General features: G+C 42.9%; 2 protein-coding genes across 3 annotated transcripts; both read left to right on the forward strand.

The window, feature by feature from the left end:
* Positions 1–4,000: 4,000 nt before the first annotated feature.
* Positions 4,001–8,032, forward strand: thap12a (THAP domain containing 12a; the record flags this gene model as incomplete). Its single annotated transcript, XM_079172039.1, has 5 exons — positions 4,001–4,086; positions 4,691–4,808; positions 5,065–5,163; positions 5,268–5,304; positions 5,409–8,032. 5 exons carry the CDS (start codon positions 4,001–4,003, stop codon positions 7,223–7,225), a joined length of 2,157 nt encoding a protein of 718 aa, XP_079028165.1. The 3' UTR covers positions 7,226–8,032.
* Positions 8,033–9,051: 1,019 nt separating this feature from the next.
* LOC306704882 (uncharacterized protein) lies at positions 9,052–20,663 on the forward strand. Of its 2 annotated transcripts, none has more exons than XM_079171468.1 (11): positions 9,052–9,392; positions 11,032–11,152; positions 11,801–11,908; positions 12,012–12,048; positions 12,192–13,984; positions 14,095–14,125; positions 14,448–16,219; positions 16,329–16,377; positions 16,501–18,299; positions 18,411–18,447; positions 18,579–20,663. In XM_079171468.1, the coding sequence occupies exons 1-11, from the start codon at positions 9,298–9,300 to the stop codon at positions 20,099–20,101; spliced, it is 7,365 nt and encodes a 2,454-aa protein (XP_079027594.1). In that variant the 5' UTR covers positions 9,052–9,297; the 3' UTR covers positions 20,102–20,663. The 2 variants fall into 2 exon arrangements, with proteins under 2 accessions (XP_079027594.1, XP_079027595.1); XM_079171469.1 differs by having other exon boundaries at positions 18,582–20,663.
* The last annotated feature ends 1,060 nt before the right edge of the window (positions 20,664–21,723 follow it).

A 21,723-nucleotide genomic window follows, 5' to 3' on the forward strand; every position in this document is an offset into this window, starting at 1 on the left:
CTCTAGCGTTAGCTTTGGACGTGCCAGGGACGGCGTGTCAGTTTCTACTCCTTACATGCACTGTGTCTCTTCAAAATAAACTTCCATCTTCACATGGCGTTAGGATTAGGCAACAAAGCCACTTGGCCAGGTTTAGAAAAAGAGCCTGGTTGACATTAACAACTTCAATCAGCTCACATGATTAGCGGGGGACAAACAAGTCATGTGACCAGTCGTTAGTGTCTAATGTCTCACATAACTAATGACCAACGTGAAAAAACGTGAACATTTACTTTTAGTTTTGTACTGGACTCAAACAGTGGCCACTTGGACAAAAGCCCTGTGTTTATTCAACCCGTTGACCCCCCCCCCCCCCCCCCTCACACCTGCACACCCTGTGTGGACTATCTCACTCTTTAGACCACGTCAGTTGCTCTGACCATAACGGTTTTGACTTGATGGACCTTTTACACAGAAGACAGTGAATGACGGCTCTCTGGGACACTTGAACACAACACAGCCATGTTAATGTCAGTAACACCTGTGCTTTTCCTACTAAGATCAGACACTGTGAGCACTCAACATGTCTACTGTGAAAAAGCTCTTTGGCTCTTCAGAAAGTGAATTAAGTAGATCATTAAAAAGAATCACGAGTCTCTAGTTTTACAACGAGCCATCAGGTCTGCAGATATGAACGTTAAGAGGTCATTAAAGGGTTCTTCTACTGAAATCCTTCATCAAGGTAGGTATGCATCTGCTCTCAATCCTCTTCTGTTCGGATTTTGCTTCAACTCTTCTCTCCCTGACAAGTCTTGTTCTGCTGCGCCCTCAGGTGGTGGAGGTCTGCTACGACGTCCTGAAGGAGTGGTGCTTCTCCAAATAGGGATCATAATGACAGAAACAAGGGAAGGTGTCCTTTGATGACTGAATGAAATGAAAGACTTCAGCAGGATTTCTGTATAAAGCTCATGCAATCAGACTAACCTGTTGAGAAGAAGATTACTGCTGGACCCCGACTCATGACCCCCTCTTCCCGTCCTCTCTGCGTGATTATGAACCTGCTGCTTAAGTGAAGTCCCCACAAGTACAGAGCACACAGACCACTATACATGGTAGCTTCATTAGTGTTCCTCAAACCCAGAAACCAACCAGGACTCCTGGACTAATCTGGCTCCAGGTCCCATTGATTACACACAACTTTATTTAGAAATATGCATCAGGAGGCCAATAAAAACTAAAATAGAAATCATAAAACAGGGCTTCTCTAAAAGACAACAAAGTGCACCATTTTAGGTCTTAGTGGAGGGCCCACTCGGGAGTTTTGCTCAATGGTAATCCACCATCACATGCACAATATAGCACTTTAAATCATTGTTAGCATTATAAGAGTAAAGTGCAAAGACTTCAAGTTGAGGTAATGTGGGACACTTTACGATGTTATGAATATGACTTATAAATATAAATAAATATATGACTCCTGCATGATTATAGAGTGCTATGGGACTCATACAAGCTCCTAGATTTAAGGATGCTTGAATTAGAATAATAAAGATTTCAGTCTGCATGCCACGTGCTTGTGAAGAATTGGAGACGCAGTTATGGACTCTGCTGCTGTGTGATGACTAGTATTTAACGAACTCATAATCAAAATAAATAATATTAGGCTCCATATAAACAGGGAACAAATAGCAGTAGAAACACAGATTACATTGTGACCCAGTGATGTGAATTTATTCTGACATGTTACACACTTTAATGAGTATTTTAATCTGTAATAGATTTGCATATGTTTTTTTAAATGTCTGCGCATCCGTCAATTAAAGCTCCAAACGAGCCGTCTGTAATAAAGGAGCTTGTATTTTCTTCATCGTCACATGTGGACTTCATCTCAGGCCTTTTGCAGGCTGAGTGGATGAAACGTGACATTACTGAGGTGACATGTGGCTGTAAGAACGCTCGTGAACAAAGTGAACGTGAAATATGGTTTCGTCTTCAGGTGCAGCATTTACAGTTGTTTTTGAATGAAAACAAAGCCTCAAACGTCCAGAAAAGTTGTTTCACGAGTGTCACTCGACATTTTTCAAAGATTATCACCTCTACTGAAGATTTTCTTTTGCATCCCAACAACAACTAAAGACTCACAGAGACTGAAGAAAGAGACACAAGTGACCTCCATCATGGAAAATGTCAGATTTGAACAAAAGTGGACGTTGTGTTCTATGGGTTTCACCATGGAGGCGTTCAGGGCCTCATCGTTTTCTGATACTTTGTTAACAGACTCTGTCACATGGTGCAGACATTCATATTAATATTGAAGCAGAAATCAGGATTAGCTCATTGTTATAAACAATATAGAAAGTCATTGGCTTGCTGTCAGAACTGGACTGAACCGGATCACTTCATCTGATCACTAAAAGAGACCAATCTAATCATTATAATGGCTGCCTTACTGATACTAATGTCATCTTAATATATATATATATTATATATAATTTATCACAAATGTATATCAAGAGCTCCCGACTGGGATACACAGTGATGTTGTGAGTTTAAGTGTAGCCATAAGTACAACTGTACTTCAAATATAGAGGCCTTTAAGTCCCAGCAGATATGTGACGTTATTTCCACACACAACTTTGTGTTTGTGTTCATTGAATTGATTATTTTGTAGGAATATGCAGCATTATAACATAACACCCACTGACATTATAAGGGCCTTAAAGTGGGTTCTGCTCTATATGTATGAAGACAATCCCTGTGTGGGTCCAAGTGATACATGAGCACAAATAAACTGAACACACTCATCAGTGTGTGAAGATCAGAGGTTAATAGAGGACCAGTAGCACGGTTTTATCTCCGGGCCCCCTGGCAGGTTATTATGACCCTTTTATGGGGACATTTTAGGGAACAACAGAACTCCATGTGTTGACAGGACTAACAGGCAACATGGTTGTGAAAACTAATGTCATCTTTCAGGGGACATTTTTAATTTTACTGGAGAACATTGTGACATGAAGTTCACATTCTTCAGTGGTGTTTGTTGCATTTCCTGTACTGAAGCCTCATTCTAACATGTGAGTGTTTTGTAGCCGATCCACCTGCGAGACCACGACTACTGGAGAGAAAGCAGAGTTAGTGCAGGCTGGGCAGAGAGAGACAGGAAGCCTGCAGCCTGCAGACAATGTCCATGCTGCAGGGACCACCAGGTCAGACACTTTACTTTAATATTCTGGATTTAAAAAGACTGAAGAAAAAGGGAATTACAAAGTTAATATATAGAATATACAGAATATATTGAATAAATAAAATAACAAGATCAATATGTTCTGCGCAAGTGAAAACAATGCAAAGGCTTGTATTTGAATGATAGCAATACGTGTGAATGACTGTGCGTGTTATTCATTATAACTCAAACTTCACAAGAGAAGGCTCAGGGACTTTGCATGATTTGAACCTTTGAGCTTTGAAAACACTGCTAAGGATTATGGGAAAGAGGTGCAGCGCGCCATTTGGTGCACGTTGTTAAATACATCAAGCCTCACTAAATTGTTTTAACAGGCAAGCGAACGCCCTTCAAAATAAAATAATAATAAAATTACAAAACATCTATGCACTATATTATTTATCTTTGTCCTCCAAGAACAATTGTAGGTTGATTATAAAAACGACAAAACAACAGCGATCATTTGGACTTGTTAGGTAGACAGCATTACTATAACTTGTGTTTTAGCCATACAGCGTGACAACCTAACAGACTAGTTGGCATCGGAACATCTTTAGGGGTTTTATGACTAATGAAATGTCATACTTTGTAATATTTAGCAAAAAAAGGAAGTGAGTTTTTACATTATAAAGTTCTATATTTAGTTGTCCAAATAACACGTACTTTACTTTGAAAGAAATAAAACGGATACTGCTATTAGACGGTTCATGCTTGACAGCTAACTAAAGTTAGCAACATAGTAGGCTACCCTGAAAAGGGTTTCACCGCAAAAAACCCGAATATATTCTCAAACTTATAATGCAGAACCACTGCGCTGTGCCGAACTGTACTAGTGGTAAATCCGACCGTCAGCCACTCTTCAGGTTTCCGCATGATCCAGAAAGGTAACTATTGCTAAAGATGCTAAAGCAAACAGGAAGCTCTCAAGCTAACTTACGTTGCCCCAAACGGCGTGTTTGTTTGTAATCTTACGTAAAATACGAAATGGCATGCATTTGAAATCGAGGGCAACTTTGGTTGACTTATGGAAGTTTTGTTCAATATTTAATGCATTTGCCCTGTTGCACATCCTTTATTAAAACATATTACAAAATATAAAGAAGTCGCTATTTATCTTTCAACACGCATATTCAATTCAAAAGTTCCCCAGGCTCACGTGCGCTTGTTTCTTGCTAAACGTAGGAGGCACATCATAAGAAGTTTGGCAATTTGGAAAACGCTGGTGTTAAAATATACTACTCATTTAACACTAAAACTATTACTGCAGTTGCAGTTAAGCTCTAATTCCAACATCTGCAGCGGATGCCGACCTAATATCCTTAACATTTGTCAACATCCATGTCCATAATATTTGGTAGACCTTCTCCATAGCAGGAAAGGCACAGGTGTGATTAATAACATTGACAGCAACGGTAACCAGTTAGGTGAGCTAGTTAATGGGTCGACCTTTAAACTTGCTTTTCATGTTGGTTTAACTTCCCCTTTCAGGTCCAAGAAGTGGGTGGAAAAATGCCAGAAGCAAGACTTCATAGACAAGTCACCCGGCCAGTTGTACAGATACTACAGACTTTGTGGGAAACATTTTGAAACATCTATGGTCGAAAGGGTAAGTTGTGTTTGCAAGTTACATCTGCTTTTTTTGGATGGAATTGCAGAGGACAATGTGACCCCAGACATTGCGGGACTTTTAATGGAATTGCCAAACTTAAAGTCAAATGTGAGAAGAAGTTAATCCAGCCTTGCACATTATTTCACAAATGATTCAATTAATAGATCATGTTATGTAGTGCTTCATGAATATGTAGGTAACATATGTTTTAATACAGGTTCAGCATGTAAAATGAACCTTTCTTTGTTTTCAGAACGCTCAGAGTACAGTGTTGAAAGATGATGCCATACCGACTATCTTTGATGTACCGAGCCAACCTCAGAATGGACAGGTGAAGCGCAGTAAAGACACGGTGGGTAAAAAAAAATCTGAATTGATTTAAATGGGGTGAAATAATTTGTATGATTTGATTTTTATAGTTTCTATGTTGTTTTATTTGACTATTTATTATTGCAGACCAAAGATGATGAAAAGGACAGCAAGGGGAGAAAAAGTAAGTTTAAAATATCAATATTGATAAAATGACTTCATCGTTGGTCACATGATTAGTAATTGATTTGGTTTCCGTCTTGCAACCATTTCTCTTTCCCTTTTTAGAAACCAAGAAGTCTGAAGCAGACACCGCTGAGACAGATGTCCAGACACTCCCAGAGGAAGAGGAACACAAAGAGTATCTCAAGTCGTTATTTGAAGTTCTCGTACTGCTGGGAGAGCAAAGCATTCCTCCGACGGGGCCTGGAGACGACAAACAGGATGGCCTGGGGTCAAGCAACTTTCAGGCATTGTTAGAATATCGCATGAATTGTGGAGATGAAGTCCTCAAGAAGAGGCACGACGTGAATCAGGAGTGCTGCTCCCCGGCTGTGCTGAACCAGTTGATAGAGGTGTGCGAGAAATGCATCCGCAGTAAGCTGGTGGAGGAGGTTCGACAAAATGGCCATTTCTCATTACTTACTGACGACTTGGTGAAGATCTCGGGAGAATGGTTCCTCCCCGTCTTTCTCCGTTACGTGGATCAGTCTAACTGCCAGCGGGAGAGGTTTGTTGGATTCTTGTCCTTTGAAGGAGACGGCGATGCCTTAGCAGAGACACTGCTGTCTGAAATGACTGAAAAATGGGGCTTGGATATGGAGCAGTGTAGAGGCCAAGCCCACTCCTGCTCTGGGACACATTTTGGTCAAATGAAAACATTTGCTGCCAAACTGACGGAGAGGTTTCCTATGGTGGTGCTTACACAAAGATCTACTCGTACGTTGAACCTGTCACTGGCAAATGGTATGGCTTTTTCAGGGGTTCAGCTTGTCTTGTCCACCTTTAAGAAGATCGAGGCTTTCTTCAGTCAGTCCCCTTTACTGGTGTTGGAGTTGGAGCACGCCATTACGATTTTCTACCCGGACAAAGAGGAGAAGGCCAAAGAACTGAAGGAGATCTGTGGAACCAGCTGGACCAGGCGACATGATGCATTTGAGGTGGCTGTGGAAATCCTAGAGGCGTTACTACTCTGCGTGGACAGCGTTCACGACAATGAGGACATGCGGTGGAACGATCAAGTCACTCACAACGCCTTAGAGATTTCAAAAGCACTGGCTGATTTTGAATTTGTCATGGCGCTGGTCGTGCTGAAAAACGCCCTGACACTGACGCACGCCTTTGGGAAGAACGTGCAAGGGCAAACAGCAGATGCCCACTTTGCTACAACCAGTTTAAACGCTGTATTGCACACCCTGAAGGAAGTGTCTGACAATATCGACGTGTACCATGAGTTCTGGAACGATGAGGCCGTCAACTTAGCCGCTGCGATGGAGATCCCAGTCAAGGTTCCTCGGTCATTCCTGAGAAAGCACCAGTTAGAGTCTGGAGCCATACTGCCGGAGAGTCACTACAAGGAGCACCTGTCCGTTCCCGTGGTGGAGCACGTCATCAAAGAAATGACGGAAATCTTCTGCGAGGACCACCTGAAGGTTCTGAGATGTCTGTCACTGGTCCCCACTCTCATAGAGCAGAACAAGTCCACAAAACCCGAGGAAGAGAGTGTGCAAGTGTTTAAAAACGACATCCCCAATGCAGGAACCCTCTCCGCCGAGCTGCACTGCTGGTGGGTTAAATGGAGCAAAAAGGGCAAAGGCGAGACCTTCCCGTCCAGTCTGTGTGAGACGCTGCAGCTGGCCGATGTGAAGTTCTTCCCAAACATGCTCGCGGTGCTGAGGCTGGTCGGCATCATGCCAACCTTGGCTCTGGAGGACGGCTGCGATGTGTCATACAAGCGCTTCCAGATGTACATGGAGAACACGCCTGACAAATTCAAATCAAAAAGTCTCGCTCTTTTGAACATGAACTATGATGTTGGGTTTGACCTGGACTCAATGGTCGAGGTCTACATGAAGACATACCCCGACAGGGAGGATGTGTCTTAGTCCATTGTGATCTGGTAGCTGAACCTCGACACAGGTTACCCACAGCTATCTTAATGTATTATCTAGCCCTCTTTCTGAATTAGCATCTTTTGTAGGCTGTTTTTGTTATAGAAATGTAGAGTGTAAATGAAAGAGAATGGCTTTAATTGAATACCAAACATCTTCAAATTAAGTTTTTTCTACGCTCGTCCTTCATGCTGTTTTCATGTTGTGTTTCGTTCATGGTGAGTTGGAGATCAGGACAAAGTAGTGTGAGGATTAAAGTCTCCTGTGAATAAGGCCCACAATTCTCATCTACACCCGTGCTCTGTCACTATCCATCTTGCTCATTTGGGTATTATATCTGCAAATATTATATCTGTCACTAGACAGCTGAGTCCCCGTCTGCTCTGAGACTCAAATTTCCACCATAGTGTTTGGTGTTAATCAACTCTGATATGATTGAAGACTAAAACCATTTGGACTACTTACACTGTCTGCTTCAGTGGACGAATAATAATAAAATGCCCTTCCAGCCATGTTTCCTTCTCCACTTCATGTACAAAGTTACATTTTAGAGTTGAATTGTTTCTTGCTGCCCTTTTCTTCAGGAGGCTGTTCTCCGATGGGAGCTGTTATCTTTTCTGTTTTTTTTTTTCTCTATTTAATGAAATGTGGCGTCATATCAGCCAATCATCTGCAGCTAAATACTTGTATGAATTACACTTTTATGTGCAGACTACTGCAAGGCTTTAGAAAATAACTTTCTATAATTTGGATGCATAATCATTCTTTTGTATAATAAAGCCATAAATAATTCAGCTGATTCATCTCTTGAATGATTTAGACCCTTTCACTGTAGACATTTTATATTGTAGCAGGAAAAGCACAGCTGTGACTGGTGATAGCTATATATCATTATGCATTCCAGTTCCTGGGCCCTGAGCAAGGTTGCTATAGGCCTGTTCTGTGTGTGTGTTTCACTAGTCACTGTAAGAAGGCAGGTCAAACATATTCATACTGCGCATGTTTATGTAAGATATTTCTAGACTGTTGCCAGTTAATGTATTTCTATATCAGACATTTCAATTTAAAATATAAATAAAAGCAAATTACTTGCTATACTGTTGGTCCCCAGTCAATGTACACATTGTTCTTTTCTGCCAAGACACATGTTAACACAAATTATATAACAGATGACAAAAAGATTGCTAGGTGGGATTAAGAATACATGGTAAGTCAAATTTAAATAGTCTACTGAAGAATAGATGTGTATCCAGGGTCTATGGAGGGCAACAGTAAGAATGAAATTCACCAAATCTACTTCACAAAGTGTGAACAAGAGGGAGATGCGATCCAAATCAGAGAGTATCAAGTCAAAACAAGATATTGACGTAACTGTGAGAACTATAGATAGTTTAAATGTTTTTTAAACGTTTCTGCTTATTTCTTGAGTAATGTCAGGTATGATCAATGAACACCTAACTATAGTTGCCATGAAAAGTATTTCCATGGAACCACAAAGTTAAGGCGTTCCTTCAATAGCCGAAACGAGCTTCACTATAGACCATTAATACACTGGCATCTATGTATTGATATGTCATTGTAGTATTTTGGCATATTGGTTGCGCATACTACCAAGTTTCCAAAAAAGTCCAGCAAAACCAGTTGACAAAGCTTTCGTTAAGACTTTCGGGGTAGCCTGGATTTCTAAGGAACTTGCACGCTTGGAATAGGATGTGAACTATCTTGACAGTTAAACTCTTTGGCCAGGCCCGACGGTGACATTCTGCCCTCTGCTGGTTAACATTTTCTACTGCACGGTGTAGTTCCTGGTTGATGGGATAACACGCTTTCGGCGACTCTTTGCTCACCACGCAACATCAACTTTTAAAAGCATGGAATAAGTAGGTTCTTAGTTTACCAAAGAGACATTAAGCGAAGAATAACGTTGAAACTCAACTGTGTCGGTTGCAGGTTTTGCCCAAGGCATGGCTCTGTAGACTCCAGCAGGTTTGCTCACAGTAGGCTTGCCAGCTTGCAACCGCCAGCAAAGCTAGCTAACTTGCTAGCTAGCAACATTGCAGTCCAAAATGACTGACTGCTGCGCCGCAGCGAACTGTGATTATCAGCAAGGGGGATCCGAAAACTCTCCTCCACTTTTCAGCTTCCCTTTGGATCCAGAGAGGTAAGAGCTGTGCTTATTTCATTGAGACGTGGGTTAAAAACGAGCCTCTGAGCATGCAAAATGAATGTGTTAGCCGTCCACGGTTAGCACTGGCGCTAGCTTAACACCATGTTGGCTAACAGTGACACAACTCTGTGGAAAATGGCGCAGACTAACGTTACTCTTGAAAGAAAAGTCCGTGTGAAATAAACTCCGCTCACTCATTCCGGCTCGGAGACCGACACCGAAGTGTGATTTTGGCTGATATCTGTTTATCTTTGCGTCCAGTTATTTCACAAACAAAGAGAAAACATAGTTTAAAACTTTTTTTGTGCTGTAATTTAAATTGCCATCGGCACACGACACCGACTACCTCGATAGTGTGGTAACGTTACGAGAGGCGCTGACGTTAGCTTAGCTACATTAAAATACTCCCCATTGATAAAGCTATTTGGCCTTATTGTGGCTTCCAAACGGCATCAATTACATTGCATTCGAATGTACAGCTCACCGAATAAAAGCAATTGAAACTTATATGAACGTAGTTTTAACAGGTGATGTCGCCATGAATAAGTAGCAGTCTAGCGCCCCCTTTTATCCCGCTGTTACCTCTCAACTCGCTGTTTTTTTTCGCTCTGCGATTGCTGTAGTATTGTGCAATAGGGATGTTGTGTTACATAAAAAATCTAAAGAATTGATTTAAGGGCCGTGATTGAATGGCGGCTGCATTTTATCCGGCTGTATCGCAGTAGTGAGCCCGTGGACAGGAAATGTAACCTCCAAGCCACAGGAGAAACTACTAGATCACAGGGTGTGCGTGTTTCACGTCCAGCCCGGCAATGAGTTCGTCTTTTTTGTCCCCTCCTTTTTGCTTTGTGTAGTCTTTTTAATCTTGCACCCGCCACCCACCCACCCAATATCGTGTTAAATTGAGAGACGTAAATGTCATTTTCTTGTGGGCAAATCCACCCACCTTTATTCTGTGCATATATAATAAAATCAGTTGAAAGAAAGAGAAGGGATTGTATTATGAAAGTTGACATAATCAAAGCAAAGAGCTCATTTAACTCATGAAAGCTTTTTAGCAATCAGTCACACCGTTTGTTCTTTCTTATTGTGTATTTGTATCAAGTGGTCGTACCTAATCCACGTCATTGTAGCAGTTCTGACCTCTTAAAGCATAACAGCATGCACGTCTCTCACAGAGTTGTGTATGGATGTTGTGTCTGTCTAAAAATGTATTTGAACTTGTATTTGCACAGTGATGAAGCCTAGCAATCTAGCCACAATGGCAGTTTTAGTTCAAAGCCAGTACAGTGGTTTAGACCAATGTAGTAATATAGTGTCTGCAAACACTATAGTACTAACATTAATAATCATTTGATATACTGTTACAAACTAGATCAAGTGAGTCGCCTGGCTCAAGCTGTCATGTCAGTTTAGTGGTGGCATTTAGGAGTGCAGAGAGTCATGCTCACCCACGTTCATCACAATGAACAGTTCTCAAATTGAAGCAAACCGTTTCACAAACTTTTTAAGAGCTTGTGACTGTTTGTCGAGTTATTATTTAATATGAGAGTACAGAATGTTGATGCACAAGGGTTTGGACTAATTAGTTTACGGATTATGGTTGTGACACCTTTCCCCCTGTATTTTTCAGATGCCAGCTATGGTTGAACAACTGTCATCGCCAAGATCTGGCCTCAGAACCTCCTGAGCAGCTGCATAAGCTGTACAGACTGTGTGCAAAGCACTTTGAGCCCTCTGTGATCACTCATCAGGTAAGAAGCAAATCTCTTGCCCATTACCCTTTGTGAATGTCATAATAATACTAATAATTGTCATTTTGCCCCCTGTTTTGTTATTATAGTACCTCTAGTGCTGTTCCTAGTGAGCACATACTATATATTTCCATAACATTACCAGTTTATTAGGGTACACCTGATCGATCTAATGAACTTTAATACAACAGCCAAGTAATAATGCCAATCTTTGTGAAGCTTATAAGGTTAAAACACAGCTGTTTCTAATGGTCCTTGTGTACATGCAAAAGGTGGGATGAATGTTAGAAACACATCTGTGCCATCAATCAATGCAATCACATCACATCGCATGCAACTCGATGCATAACACAAGTTGGAGGTTTTTATTGCTATATATTGCTGATGTGGTTGGGTTTAAAATGACACCAACTTCCTTTAAAACAGCAACTAAAACACTTCATTAGAGGGTTTTTTCATGCAAAGATATGGGTCAGAAAAAGTCTCATTTTTATTAAACAGCTGTTCAATTTATTATTTGTGTACCAAATGATGCCCAGTGCAACTGTATGTGTGGCTAGATTTAAGCCCAAAATCACGTGTCGTACGTCGATGTGAAATCCCTGTTTCACATAGAATATTGAGGATTTGCGCCTTTTTGTCTTTCAGAGCGCCTCCAGTTGTGTCTTAAGGGAGGATGCTGTTCCAACAATCTTTGACTCAACAATGCCTGTGAATAATCAATCAACTTGCAACAGGAAGCGAGCTAGAGATCCTGTAAGTGTTTCATTCAATCTTTAAATGTCTCTTTTCAACACTTTTCATCAGCCAATACGACACTAAAAATGCAAACATGTAATCATCATTTCCATCTTCATAGTCTGAAGAGGATCCTACCTCTGTGAAGAAAACAAAAGGTACCGTAACTGGCTCACTTCATTAAGCCCTTTCAGTTGTAGTCTACGTTAGAATATAATGTATATATATTTATTCAGAGATTGAATTAGCATTTTTTTATAATCCTCTCAGCCTTTCATTCAGGTTTTCTCTTTCCCATCAGAAAATACAGCCACAACAGAGGTGACGGAGGAGAGGAGAGAAGTACCTGGTGCAGTGCTTGAACTGCAAAATGAGAACCAAACCCAAGAGGATGGAGCCAGCTCTAAAGCAAAAGAGACTCTGAAAGTCTATTTCAAGGAAATCCTGGCACTTACTGGCTTCAGCATAAATGGTGCAAACATCAGCACTGATGAGCCGATCGGAGGCACGAGAGGACATCAGGCTTTCAATCGTATCTGCGTGGAGAAAATTGACAAGAAAGAAATCCTCCAGTTCAGCGAAGACCTCATGCGGGAGGAGATCCAAAACAGCCTCAGGCAGGCGCGATTCTTTTCCATTCTGCTTCAGGATGTGACGAGTATAGAGGGCAAGGATCAGATCCCAGTTTTTATCAGGTCTGTCACAGTAGATGGGTACCCACAAAAGCACCTCATTGGGTTCTTACCATGCGACATGGATACAGAGAATCTGTTTTACATGCTTCTGTCAGAGTTGCGAAACAAGTGGGGGCTGAGGATGGAGCACTGCAGAGGACTGACTTATCTGGTCACAGGCAGCATGTGTCAGAAAATGCGAGACCTTACCTCCAGGATTCTGCAGGAGTTCCCACAAGTAGTTCTGTCACCAAGCGATCCATATGCCTTCAACATATGGATTATTCGCTGCATGCCCGTGCCCTCCATTCAAAGCGTTGCTAACACTGTAGAGGAGGTGGCCTCGTTACTCAGGAGAACGCCAGAGCTGTGCAAAAGATTGGAGGGAAAGATCCAGATGACATATGGGCATATGAAAGGGGAAGTGGACAGGATCAAGGCAGCCGTCGCTGAGAATTGGGAATATGGCACCGATGCCTTCCAGACCATGTTGGAGATCCTGGAGCCGTTCCTGAACTGCATCAACGAGATGATTTCAAAGGTAGACGAAGATACTGCTGAGCAGATGGCCAAGCTCAAGCCAGTTCTGAAGAATTTCAATTTCATCATCACACTTGTTGTTCTGAAGAACACCCTCTGTTGTGTGAGCATACTCAACTCGAGTCTCAGGGGAATAATTAGCATCAGCAGTACATTGCAGTACACAATTTCCAATGCCTTAAAGCTGGTAAGCAAATACCAACAGGAGCTTGCAATATTCCACAGGAAATGGTTTTCAGATGCAATTGGCAGAGCAAAGAAGCTGGGAGTGGAGGTCACCAAACCAGAGACGGACCAAGGAGACACGGCCGAAACGCCACTGGAGGACCTTTACAGAGAAACTCTAAGCCGGCCTATCTTGCAGTATCTTGTTGCAGAGGTGAAGAGAGTGTTCAGCACAGAGATGGTGAGGATTCTCCGCTGGCTCTCGTTAGTGCCATCTTACATGGCCGACCACAATTTCAGCATTCGCAGAGATAAAGTAGCAGACGCCAACTTGAACAACCTCGCGAGGCCTGACACGTTCTACGAAGAGCTTGGTTGCTGGGAGGTGAAGTGGAGGCATGCGAGCAAGCGCAGAATCCTACCGACCACAGTGTTTGCAACACTCAAGATTCCAGATATTGGGTTCTACCCGAATGTGCAGAGCCTGCTGCGGGTGTTGGGCACTGTTCCATGTGTAAATGCAGAGGCAGATGTGTATGGTCAATACCATATGGTACTAGAGCGGTGCCACTCCTACCTGAGAGCCACACCAGAGGACCAAAGACAATGCAGCATGGCATACGTCTACGTGAACCAAGATGTGCACTTCAATGTCGAACAAATGGTGGACTCGTATGTCCAGAAGCACCCAGACATCCTGCAATTGCTGCAAACGGTTAGTAGATTTTCATTAGCAGAAGGCTATTGCAATTCCATTATCCTCTTTAGTGATAAAACAACTGTTCTACCTGAAATTACATTATACTTTGTGTGTGTGTTTTACAGGATGATGACACAAAGGAGAAGCCTCCCCAAGGTGAGATGCCTTTTGAAATCATTTCTTTAGCATTTCAGCATGCAGCAATTTTGGTGAATCACACAGCTATTCTATCACATAATACACCAAGGGGAATGTTCCCAAAATAGAGCTCCAGACACAAAAATGAGCAGCATACATAATGATGGCTACATTTAAAAATGTGTTTTTGATGTAATTAGTATTGTACTCAAGTGGAAACAACTTGGGCAAGTTCAATGATAATTTCATTAAACTACAATCTTAAATATGCCAATTTGCTTATTTACTAATGTGTTAAACTGGGATGTCAGCTCACAATACCTTTTTCGACTCATTTCAGTGGCCTCCCATGGGAACCATGCTGAAAAGGACACTGAAGAAGAATTACAGTTCCTAAACCTAGAGATGGACGCTGAAAGGCTCGTGGAGCTGAAGTGCGCAGAGACTGACCGAGATTCTCTTAAATCTGCTTTGCAAGCTGCAGTGACGGCTGCATACAGCAGCCAAAGCAGGCAACACGGTGACGCTTCTGCTCAGGAGGGAGAAGTCGAGTATGTGACCAAGTCTGAAATGAAAGAAGTTCTCACTGTGTGCGAGAAGGCCGTCAGGGAGGGAATCCTCTTGGAAGTGGGGACGTCATTTTTCTCCTTGTTCATCGACTGCGTTGTGAAGTTTGGGGAGAAAGACTATCTTCCACTCTTCCTGAGGTTTGTGGACAGTTTTGATGTCATGCGATTGGAGTTGATGGGATTCCTTGAGGCAGATCTTGATGTTGATCCCATGGTACAGCGTCTGCTGGAAATAGTAACCGTTGAGTGGAGTCTTGATTTGAATAACTGCAGAGGTCAAGCATACTTGGGCTCTGGTGATGTTTCCTACAAGCTGAAAGCCTTTGCCTGCAAAGTCCAGGAGACTCATCCTCTTGCTATAAGCACACACTGCTCTTCTTACTCTTTCAACACATGGTGGTCAAAATCCATGCCAGTGGCTGCTGTTAAGAGAGCCCTGGATACATTCGAAGAGGTTTTGATGTTTTTTGGCAGCAGCGCTACTCTACAAAAACAGCTCGACCATGTGATAGCGTTTGGTCTGAGAGAGAGCTATGAAAAGGTCCAAGAGCTACAGGGGAAGTTCTGTGCCCTTTGGCAAGAGAAGCATGACTCGTATGAGGTGTTTGTGCAGATGCTGGAGCCCCTGGTTGAATGTCTGGAGAAAATCAAAAATAACCCACAGAGATGGAAAGCCTTTGTGTCCGACCAAGCTGTGGCACTCCTCCGCAAGGTAATGGAATTTGATTTCATCATTGCCATGGTGGTCCTGAAGAATGCATCCTCTTTCACGAGAGAGCTGAGTGCAGGTCTCCAGAAGGACCACTTCAGTGCCGCATCCCAACTTTGCCAAATCAGTGGAATCGTGGCCACTCTGAACCGAGTAAAAACGAATATGAAGGTGTTTCACCAGAACTGGTTTGACGAGGCCTGTGCAATGGCACAGAGTCTAAGAGTGCAGATTGAAGTGCCTGAATATGCCTTGCAGACGGCAAGAGACAGCATGATGAAGCCAGTCGGTTTTTACAAAGATGGCTTAAGTATACCTCTAGTAGATAACCTCATCAATGCCGTAAAGGATCATTTTTCAGAGGACCACAAAGAAGCTCTCAACTTCCTCTCCCTCGTTCCATGCTCAGTCACAGTGAGTTACATGTTTGAGAGCCTGAAGTCGAAGCCTCCTCTCTACAGCGGTGATCTTCCTGATGCTGACAACTTCTTCACAGAGCTGTGCTGTTGGAGAGTAACATGGAAGACCAAAGTTGCGTCCGTGACCATCCCAGGCTCAATTTTTCACACCCTGCGCCTGCCACTCATGCAGTACTTTGGCAACATCAATGCCCTGCTGAGGATCATGTCCGTGCTACCCAGCACAGCGCTGGAGGACTGCGGTGTCATAATGCGCCACAAGAAGTTCAAAGAGTATCTGAGAAACACAAATCCCAAAAACAGGTCCCCGTGCTTGGCTATGCTGCAGGTGGGAACGGACTTCAGCAGAGACCTGGACCGCATGGTGACCCAGTGTTTGAAGGTTACTCCGCAAGCTTTGGAGGGTATATGTCTGGTACGTGCTTGTATTCTTTCATAGAAATGTGTGTGTTACATATTCATTCCTGATATTTTATTAATTCTGAATGCCAGACTAATTTGTATTTACCTGGGTGTATTCACAGGACAAGGAATCCAAAAGTTTCAACAGAAACTCTGAAAACAATATGGAAGGTATGATTGTTTACATGTTTGTTTTTTTTAATATTACATTTAGTACACTAGCTTTTTTTTTCTCCATGATTTCAATGTTTGTCATAACCACGGTTATGTTTTCTCCCCCCCTGATATATTTAGTTGATTGTGTCAAGGAGGAACCTGAAGAGCCTAAAATTCATCACTCTCCGGACAAAGTTGAGGACCAGGACATGAAACCAGCAGATGAGAATGGGCACTCGGGAGACAATCGTCAAAGTCTCGCGACGGTATTCAAACTGGCCACACTTCTGGGGAAAAAGAATAGCAGTCTCTCTGACCTCTCAGAAGAGGACCGTGAGCTTTTCATCCAGGAGCTCAGCATGTGCCACTGGTTTGGAAATGAGGGCAAATGGGCGCCTTCTATAGGTGACGATGAAATGGTGAACCTCCTCATAAATGGAATCAGAGATGTCATACTCAAGGAGATACAGGAGTCACCGTTCTTCTCACTTATCACGGACAAACCTGTTAAGATTGCCGACAAGATCCACCTGCCTGTTTTTGTCAGGTTTGTTGGCGAATCTGCTCCAAAAGTAGAGCTCATGGGTTTCTTACCATTTGATGAAAGCTGTCATGTTGATACACAAGCGAATAACCTTGCAAAGATTCTCACCGAAGACTGGGGCTTACCAATGTCTCAGTGTCGTGGACAGGCATTCATGCACTTGGGCTCAGGTTATCAAAGCCTGAAGAAAATGTCTCTGGATTTCCTCATGAGCTATCCTCTCTCTGTTGTAACACCCAGCGAGTCTTGCGGCCTCGCCCATTGGCTGGCAGGAAGTGTGCCTTGCCCTTCGGTAGCAAAAATGTTGGACATCACAGAAGACCTGCTGCTGTTCTTTGATGAATCTCCTTGTCTGGAGGGACAGCTGGCGCAAGCTGTTGATGAGCTATTGAATTTGCCAAGAGAGGCCCTGGAGGAAATGCCAGAAACGTGTTGCTCGAGGTGGAAAAAGAGAGAGGACTTCTTTGACATACTCGCTGACACATTAGAGGGCATCCTCAGCTGCCTTGATGCTGTTAGCTCGAGTGCCATAGGTGCCAAGTCAATGCATGCACAAGTTCTCTCCACCGCTCTGAGAAATCTGGATTTCATTGTCACCCTCGTGATTTTGAAGAATGCTTGTGCTCCCCTACGTAACTGTAGCACTGTCTTCCGCTGTGGAAACCCTGCTGATATTCTCTGTGAAGTGGAAAAGATCCCCTCGATCATAGAGACTCTTAACAAAATGTTAGAAAATGTGAGCACTCTGCACTCCACTTGGTTTGAGCAGGCATTCCAGCTAGCAACCAAGGTAGCTCCTGAACAAGTGTGCTTCTCAGAGGAAGCCAACAGCTATGAATCTCCTGAGATCTACTACAGAGAAAATCTGAGCGTCCCTCTCCTCAAAAGTCTTGTCGATGAAATGAAGTACAGCTTCTCAGACAGCCACTTAAAGGCCCTGTCGGTCCTGTCCTTACTGCCCTCCTGCAATCCACAGCCCATCGAGCCGGAGACCACAGACAAGCCATTCAGCCTCTACCTTGCAGATCTCTCTGAGCCGGAAGCAGCCGAGCAGGAAATCAACGCATGGGCCACAGTCTGGGAAGAGAAATACCAGGATGCTGCTCCTCCATCATCCATCGCTGAAACACTGGTCCATCCTGAGTCGAAAAGCCACCCAACTGTTACCTCACTGCTTAGGCTAGTAGCGGTCCTGCCCAGTGTCAGTATGGAGTGGGACCTGATGAAGACCACTCTGAATTCCATGAGGGATCTGTTAAAAACCACTGTATGCAAAGGCAGCAGAAAGGACCATGTGGTGCTCCTCTCTCACTGCACAACTCTGCAGAGACTGCCCGAGGTCATTGAGAAGTGTATGGAGGTTGATCCAGAGAGCAGTCCATGTCTATCCCAGGTAAAGTTAAAATGATTTAAGAATGTTCTTTGTTATTTGACCATGTTGTAAAAGAAAACAAAGTTAGAACATTTTAACAGCGATTCTAATCATCACCACATATTCTCTTAGGTGATGGGAACTTTGCAAAGACTGAATTTGGACAGCGGTAAGTCCATTCATGGCAATTTTATTATCAATAATCCAATTGTCTTTGATTGTAATTATGAGATGACAAAAAAAATGGATTTGTATGTAAGGCATTAACATTTATTTTCATTTTTTAACGCCCCGTTAAAGCAGATCCAGCACCACCAACAGAATCGCACGCCTCCATCGTAGCCGAGAAGGTTCCTGATGGAGAGGTGAAATCGGCTGATAATGAAGTGATACCGGAGGTCGCACAGGGACCAAGGAAAGCAGTGTCTTTCTATGAGCCACAACTGCGTGAACAAATTCTCAAGGAACTCTGGGACTCTCAGTTCTTTACAGTTATAACTGAGCAAGCTGTCGAAATTGACGGCGAGCTCTACGTCCCGTTGTGCATCAGGTACTTAAACAAAGAGGACATCCAGTGTGAGGAAACGCTGGCTTTCATCCCCTTTGGCGAAGACACAGTTGTCTTGGCAGATGCTATTGAGAGTGCCCTGTCTGAGAAGTGGGGGCTCAACATGGAGTACTGTAGAGGGCAGGCCTTGCTGAGTGTTGGTGAAGTCGGAGCTCAGATGAGGGCTGTAAGTTTAGCCATAGCTAAGAAATACCCCCAAGCTGTAAGAACAGTCAGCTCTGCGTTGTCTCTTAATGTATGGCTGGCTAGGTCGTCTCCCGCTGAAGAAGCAGCAGATGGAGCCGTTCTCATAGGTAAAATATTGCATTGGCTCACAGAGGATGTAGAACGCCAGAACAAACTGGAAGACATGATCATTCACGTGTTCCAGCAGGATGAGGTAAAGGGCAATGAGCTGAGGGACAAGCTCATCAAAAACTGGGAGAAGAGTCATGACATGCACGAGGTGATGGGGGAGGTTTTAGAAGCTGTCATGCTCTGTTTGAATGAGCTGAAAGGGGAGGGAAGTGCTTCCAACCGGCAGCAAGCGTCGCAGTTTTTCGATGCGATCCGAAACTTTGAGTTCATCCTGTCAACCGTGGTGCAGAAGAACATCTTGAGTGTCACTAAAAAGCTAAGTCAGGCTCTGCTGGGAAAACCCTTAGACATGTTGCTTGCTGTGAATAATTTGCCTGACCTCAAAGCATCCCTCAGTAAACTGAAGAGTGATATTGACACCCATCACAAGGCCTGGTTTGAGGAAGCCACTGCGCTGGCCTCTAAACTCCATGTAGCCATGATGCATTCGGTGCTTCTAGAGCCGTTGAGTGAGTTTTACAAGGAATCAGTAAGCATGAAGGTCGTAGAGCACTCAATAGCAGAAATTGATGACCTCTTCACAGAAAAGGTATTGGATACCTTGAGGTGTCTGGAGATTGTGCCTTACGCAATGTCCAAAGTAGAAACCAGCATTCTTAGTGGTCTTGTGTTCCGCCTGTACAAGGAGGACTTGCCAGATCAGGTCTCGCTTCACACTGAGATGAAGTCGTGGAAGGAGAAATGGTTGGATCCCCTGGCAGGCTATCTCCCGACTACCGTGCTCGATACGCTCAAGACGTCGCAGATAAGAAGTTTCAGTAACATTGAAACTCTCCTCAGACTCCAGGTCATCTTGCCGTTTTCAAGGAGGGAGAGCAACTTTAGGCAGGGAAAAAGAAGCTTACAGGAGTTCATACAGCAGGAAAAGCGACCCCTCACTGAGCTACATCCTCTGTAAGAGATGCAGGTCTTCCGTCACTAGCTAGCTGATTTGAGCGCCAACCATACCTAAGAACTAATGTGTCTCAACCCTAATTGAGGTCCCATGTTCTGAACTCAATATTTCTGTGTACATTATTGATCTGAGTTCTTTGAGATTTCCTTTTGTTGTTATCCTGCAAACTAAGCCCTATGTTAAATTTTTTTTTTTTATCCTGTAGTTTGTACAGTTTTACTGCCCAATGGGACCAATGTCTTGGCAAAAAAAAAGAGCAATGCTTGTGTGCCTTGATGCGAAACGAATAATTCACCCCATGTATCATGATAATTCAGATGTTGAATAATGTCCCATTGGCGTTGACTGACTTCTGTATCGCGGTCATGACCTTATTATTATGATTAAATGCACCCTTAACCTTTCCTGGGCACAAATAGAAATGGTTAGTTCCATCATGTCTTCTGATGATTTCTCATGTTTCCTGTCTCTTTGCAGGAATGAATTTGCTGTAAACGTATCTTTTGAAAGAATGTTTCCTTAATAGGAAAACCTTCATATATATTTGTCAAAAAAGTAATAAAATTCTCCAAAAATATTTTTTGGCTTCCTTGTCTTTTTTCCTTTTCTTTTTAAGAGATGGATGTACAGTCGTCCTCCGTATGTAGTCTTGTCTGTAAGTCAACACAAGATGGCGCAGTGGGGCTGTAAATGGCCTGAAGAGGAAATGACTGGATCTGGTCAGATGTGCTGCTCTAAATACATGAATATACCTGCCAGTTTTATCACTAAATGTAATTTGTAAATGTTGAATCATAATACCTGCAGGAACGGTTTTGTAGTAATTAAATTTTTTAATTGATCCAAGAAGGTCCCATTGAGATACTAGATCTCTTCTGCCAGGTAGTCCTGGTAATGAAGTCCAGCTGGGATGGAAGTCCACGTGCAGTTATTCTTTTTAGTATTACTCTTTTGATAAACTAAAACAGCACAACTGCAAACACCCTGTATGAGTTTTGAGGTTTTTTTTTAAAGCTAAAGTATAATTTGCTGTGATAAGCTTACGGGGCATTCCAATCGTGTTCAATACAGTCTGCTGGTGTTAATGATTGCTGCCTGGCAGTCCACCCTCTTGGGCATAATCTGTATTAAATAAAAAACTTTCATGATTCACTCACCGATCAACAAGGATGTGGGTTTGGAGGGAGGGTTGTTAAGGTCATACAACCACTGTATTATCTCAAGATACCTGGTAAATATTTATTTTACAATTACCTTTTGTCCTCAAAGTGTAAGGCTTCTGCAATGCTGGGTATGCGAGAGAGACCGGTTCAACTCGTATTTGCCAGTAATGCAAATCCAGGCTTCGGGGCTCCATTGTGGCTCTGTTAATATGTAATTTTAAGAACAAGTGTATTCTGTGAGTGCTGTGGCTTGGTGTCTGGCTTTCTTGTCAATTATTTGCTCTGAATTCCAATCTGGTGTATACGCCTTCATGAGAGGAATTGCAATAACACAACTTCTGAACTGACAATTTCAAAAGCAAGGGCCTGTTCGATGTTATTGTGTACGGCCTTGTTTAAGCCATTCTTTCATATAACTGTTGGCCAATACCAATGTCCGCCCAAATGTTATACTGAATTTAA

Source organism: Pholis gunnellus (genome assembly GCF_910591455.1).
Source record: "Pholis gunnellus genome assembly, chromosome: 13".
Taxonomy (NCBI): domain Eukaryota; kingdom Metazoa; phylum Chordata; class Actinopteri; order Perciformes; family Pholidae; genus Pholis; species Pholis gunnellus.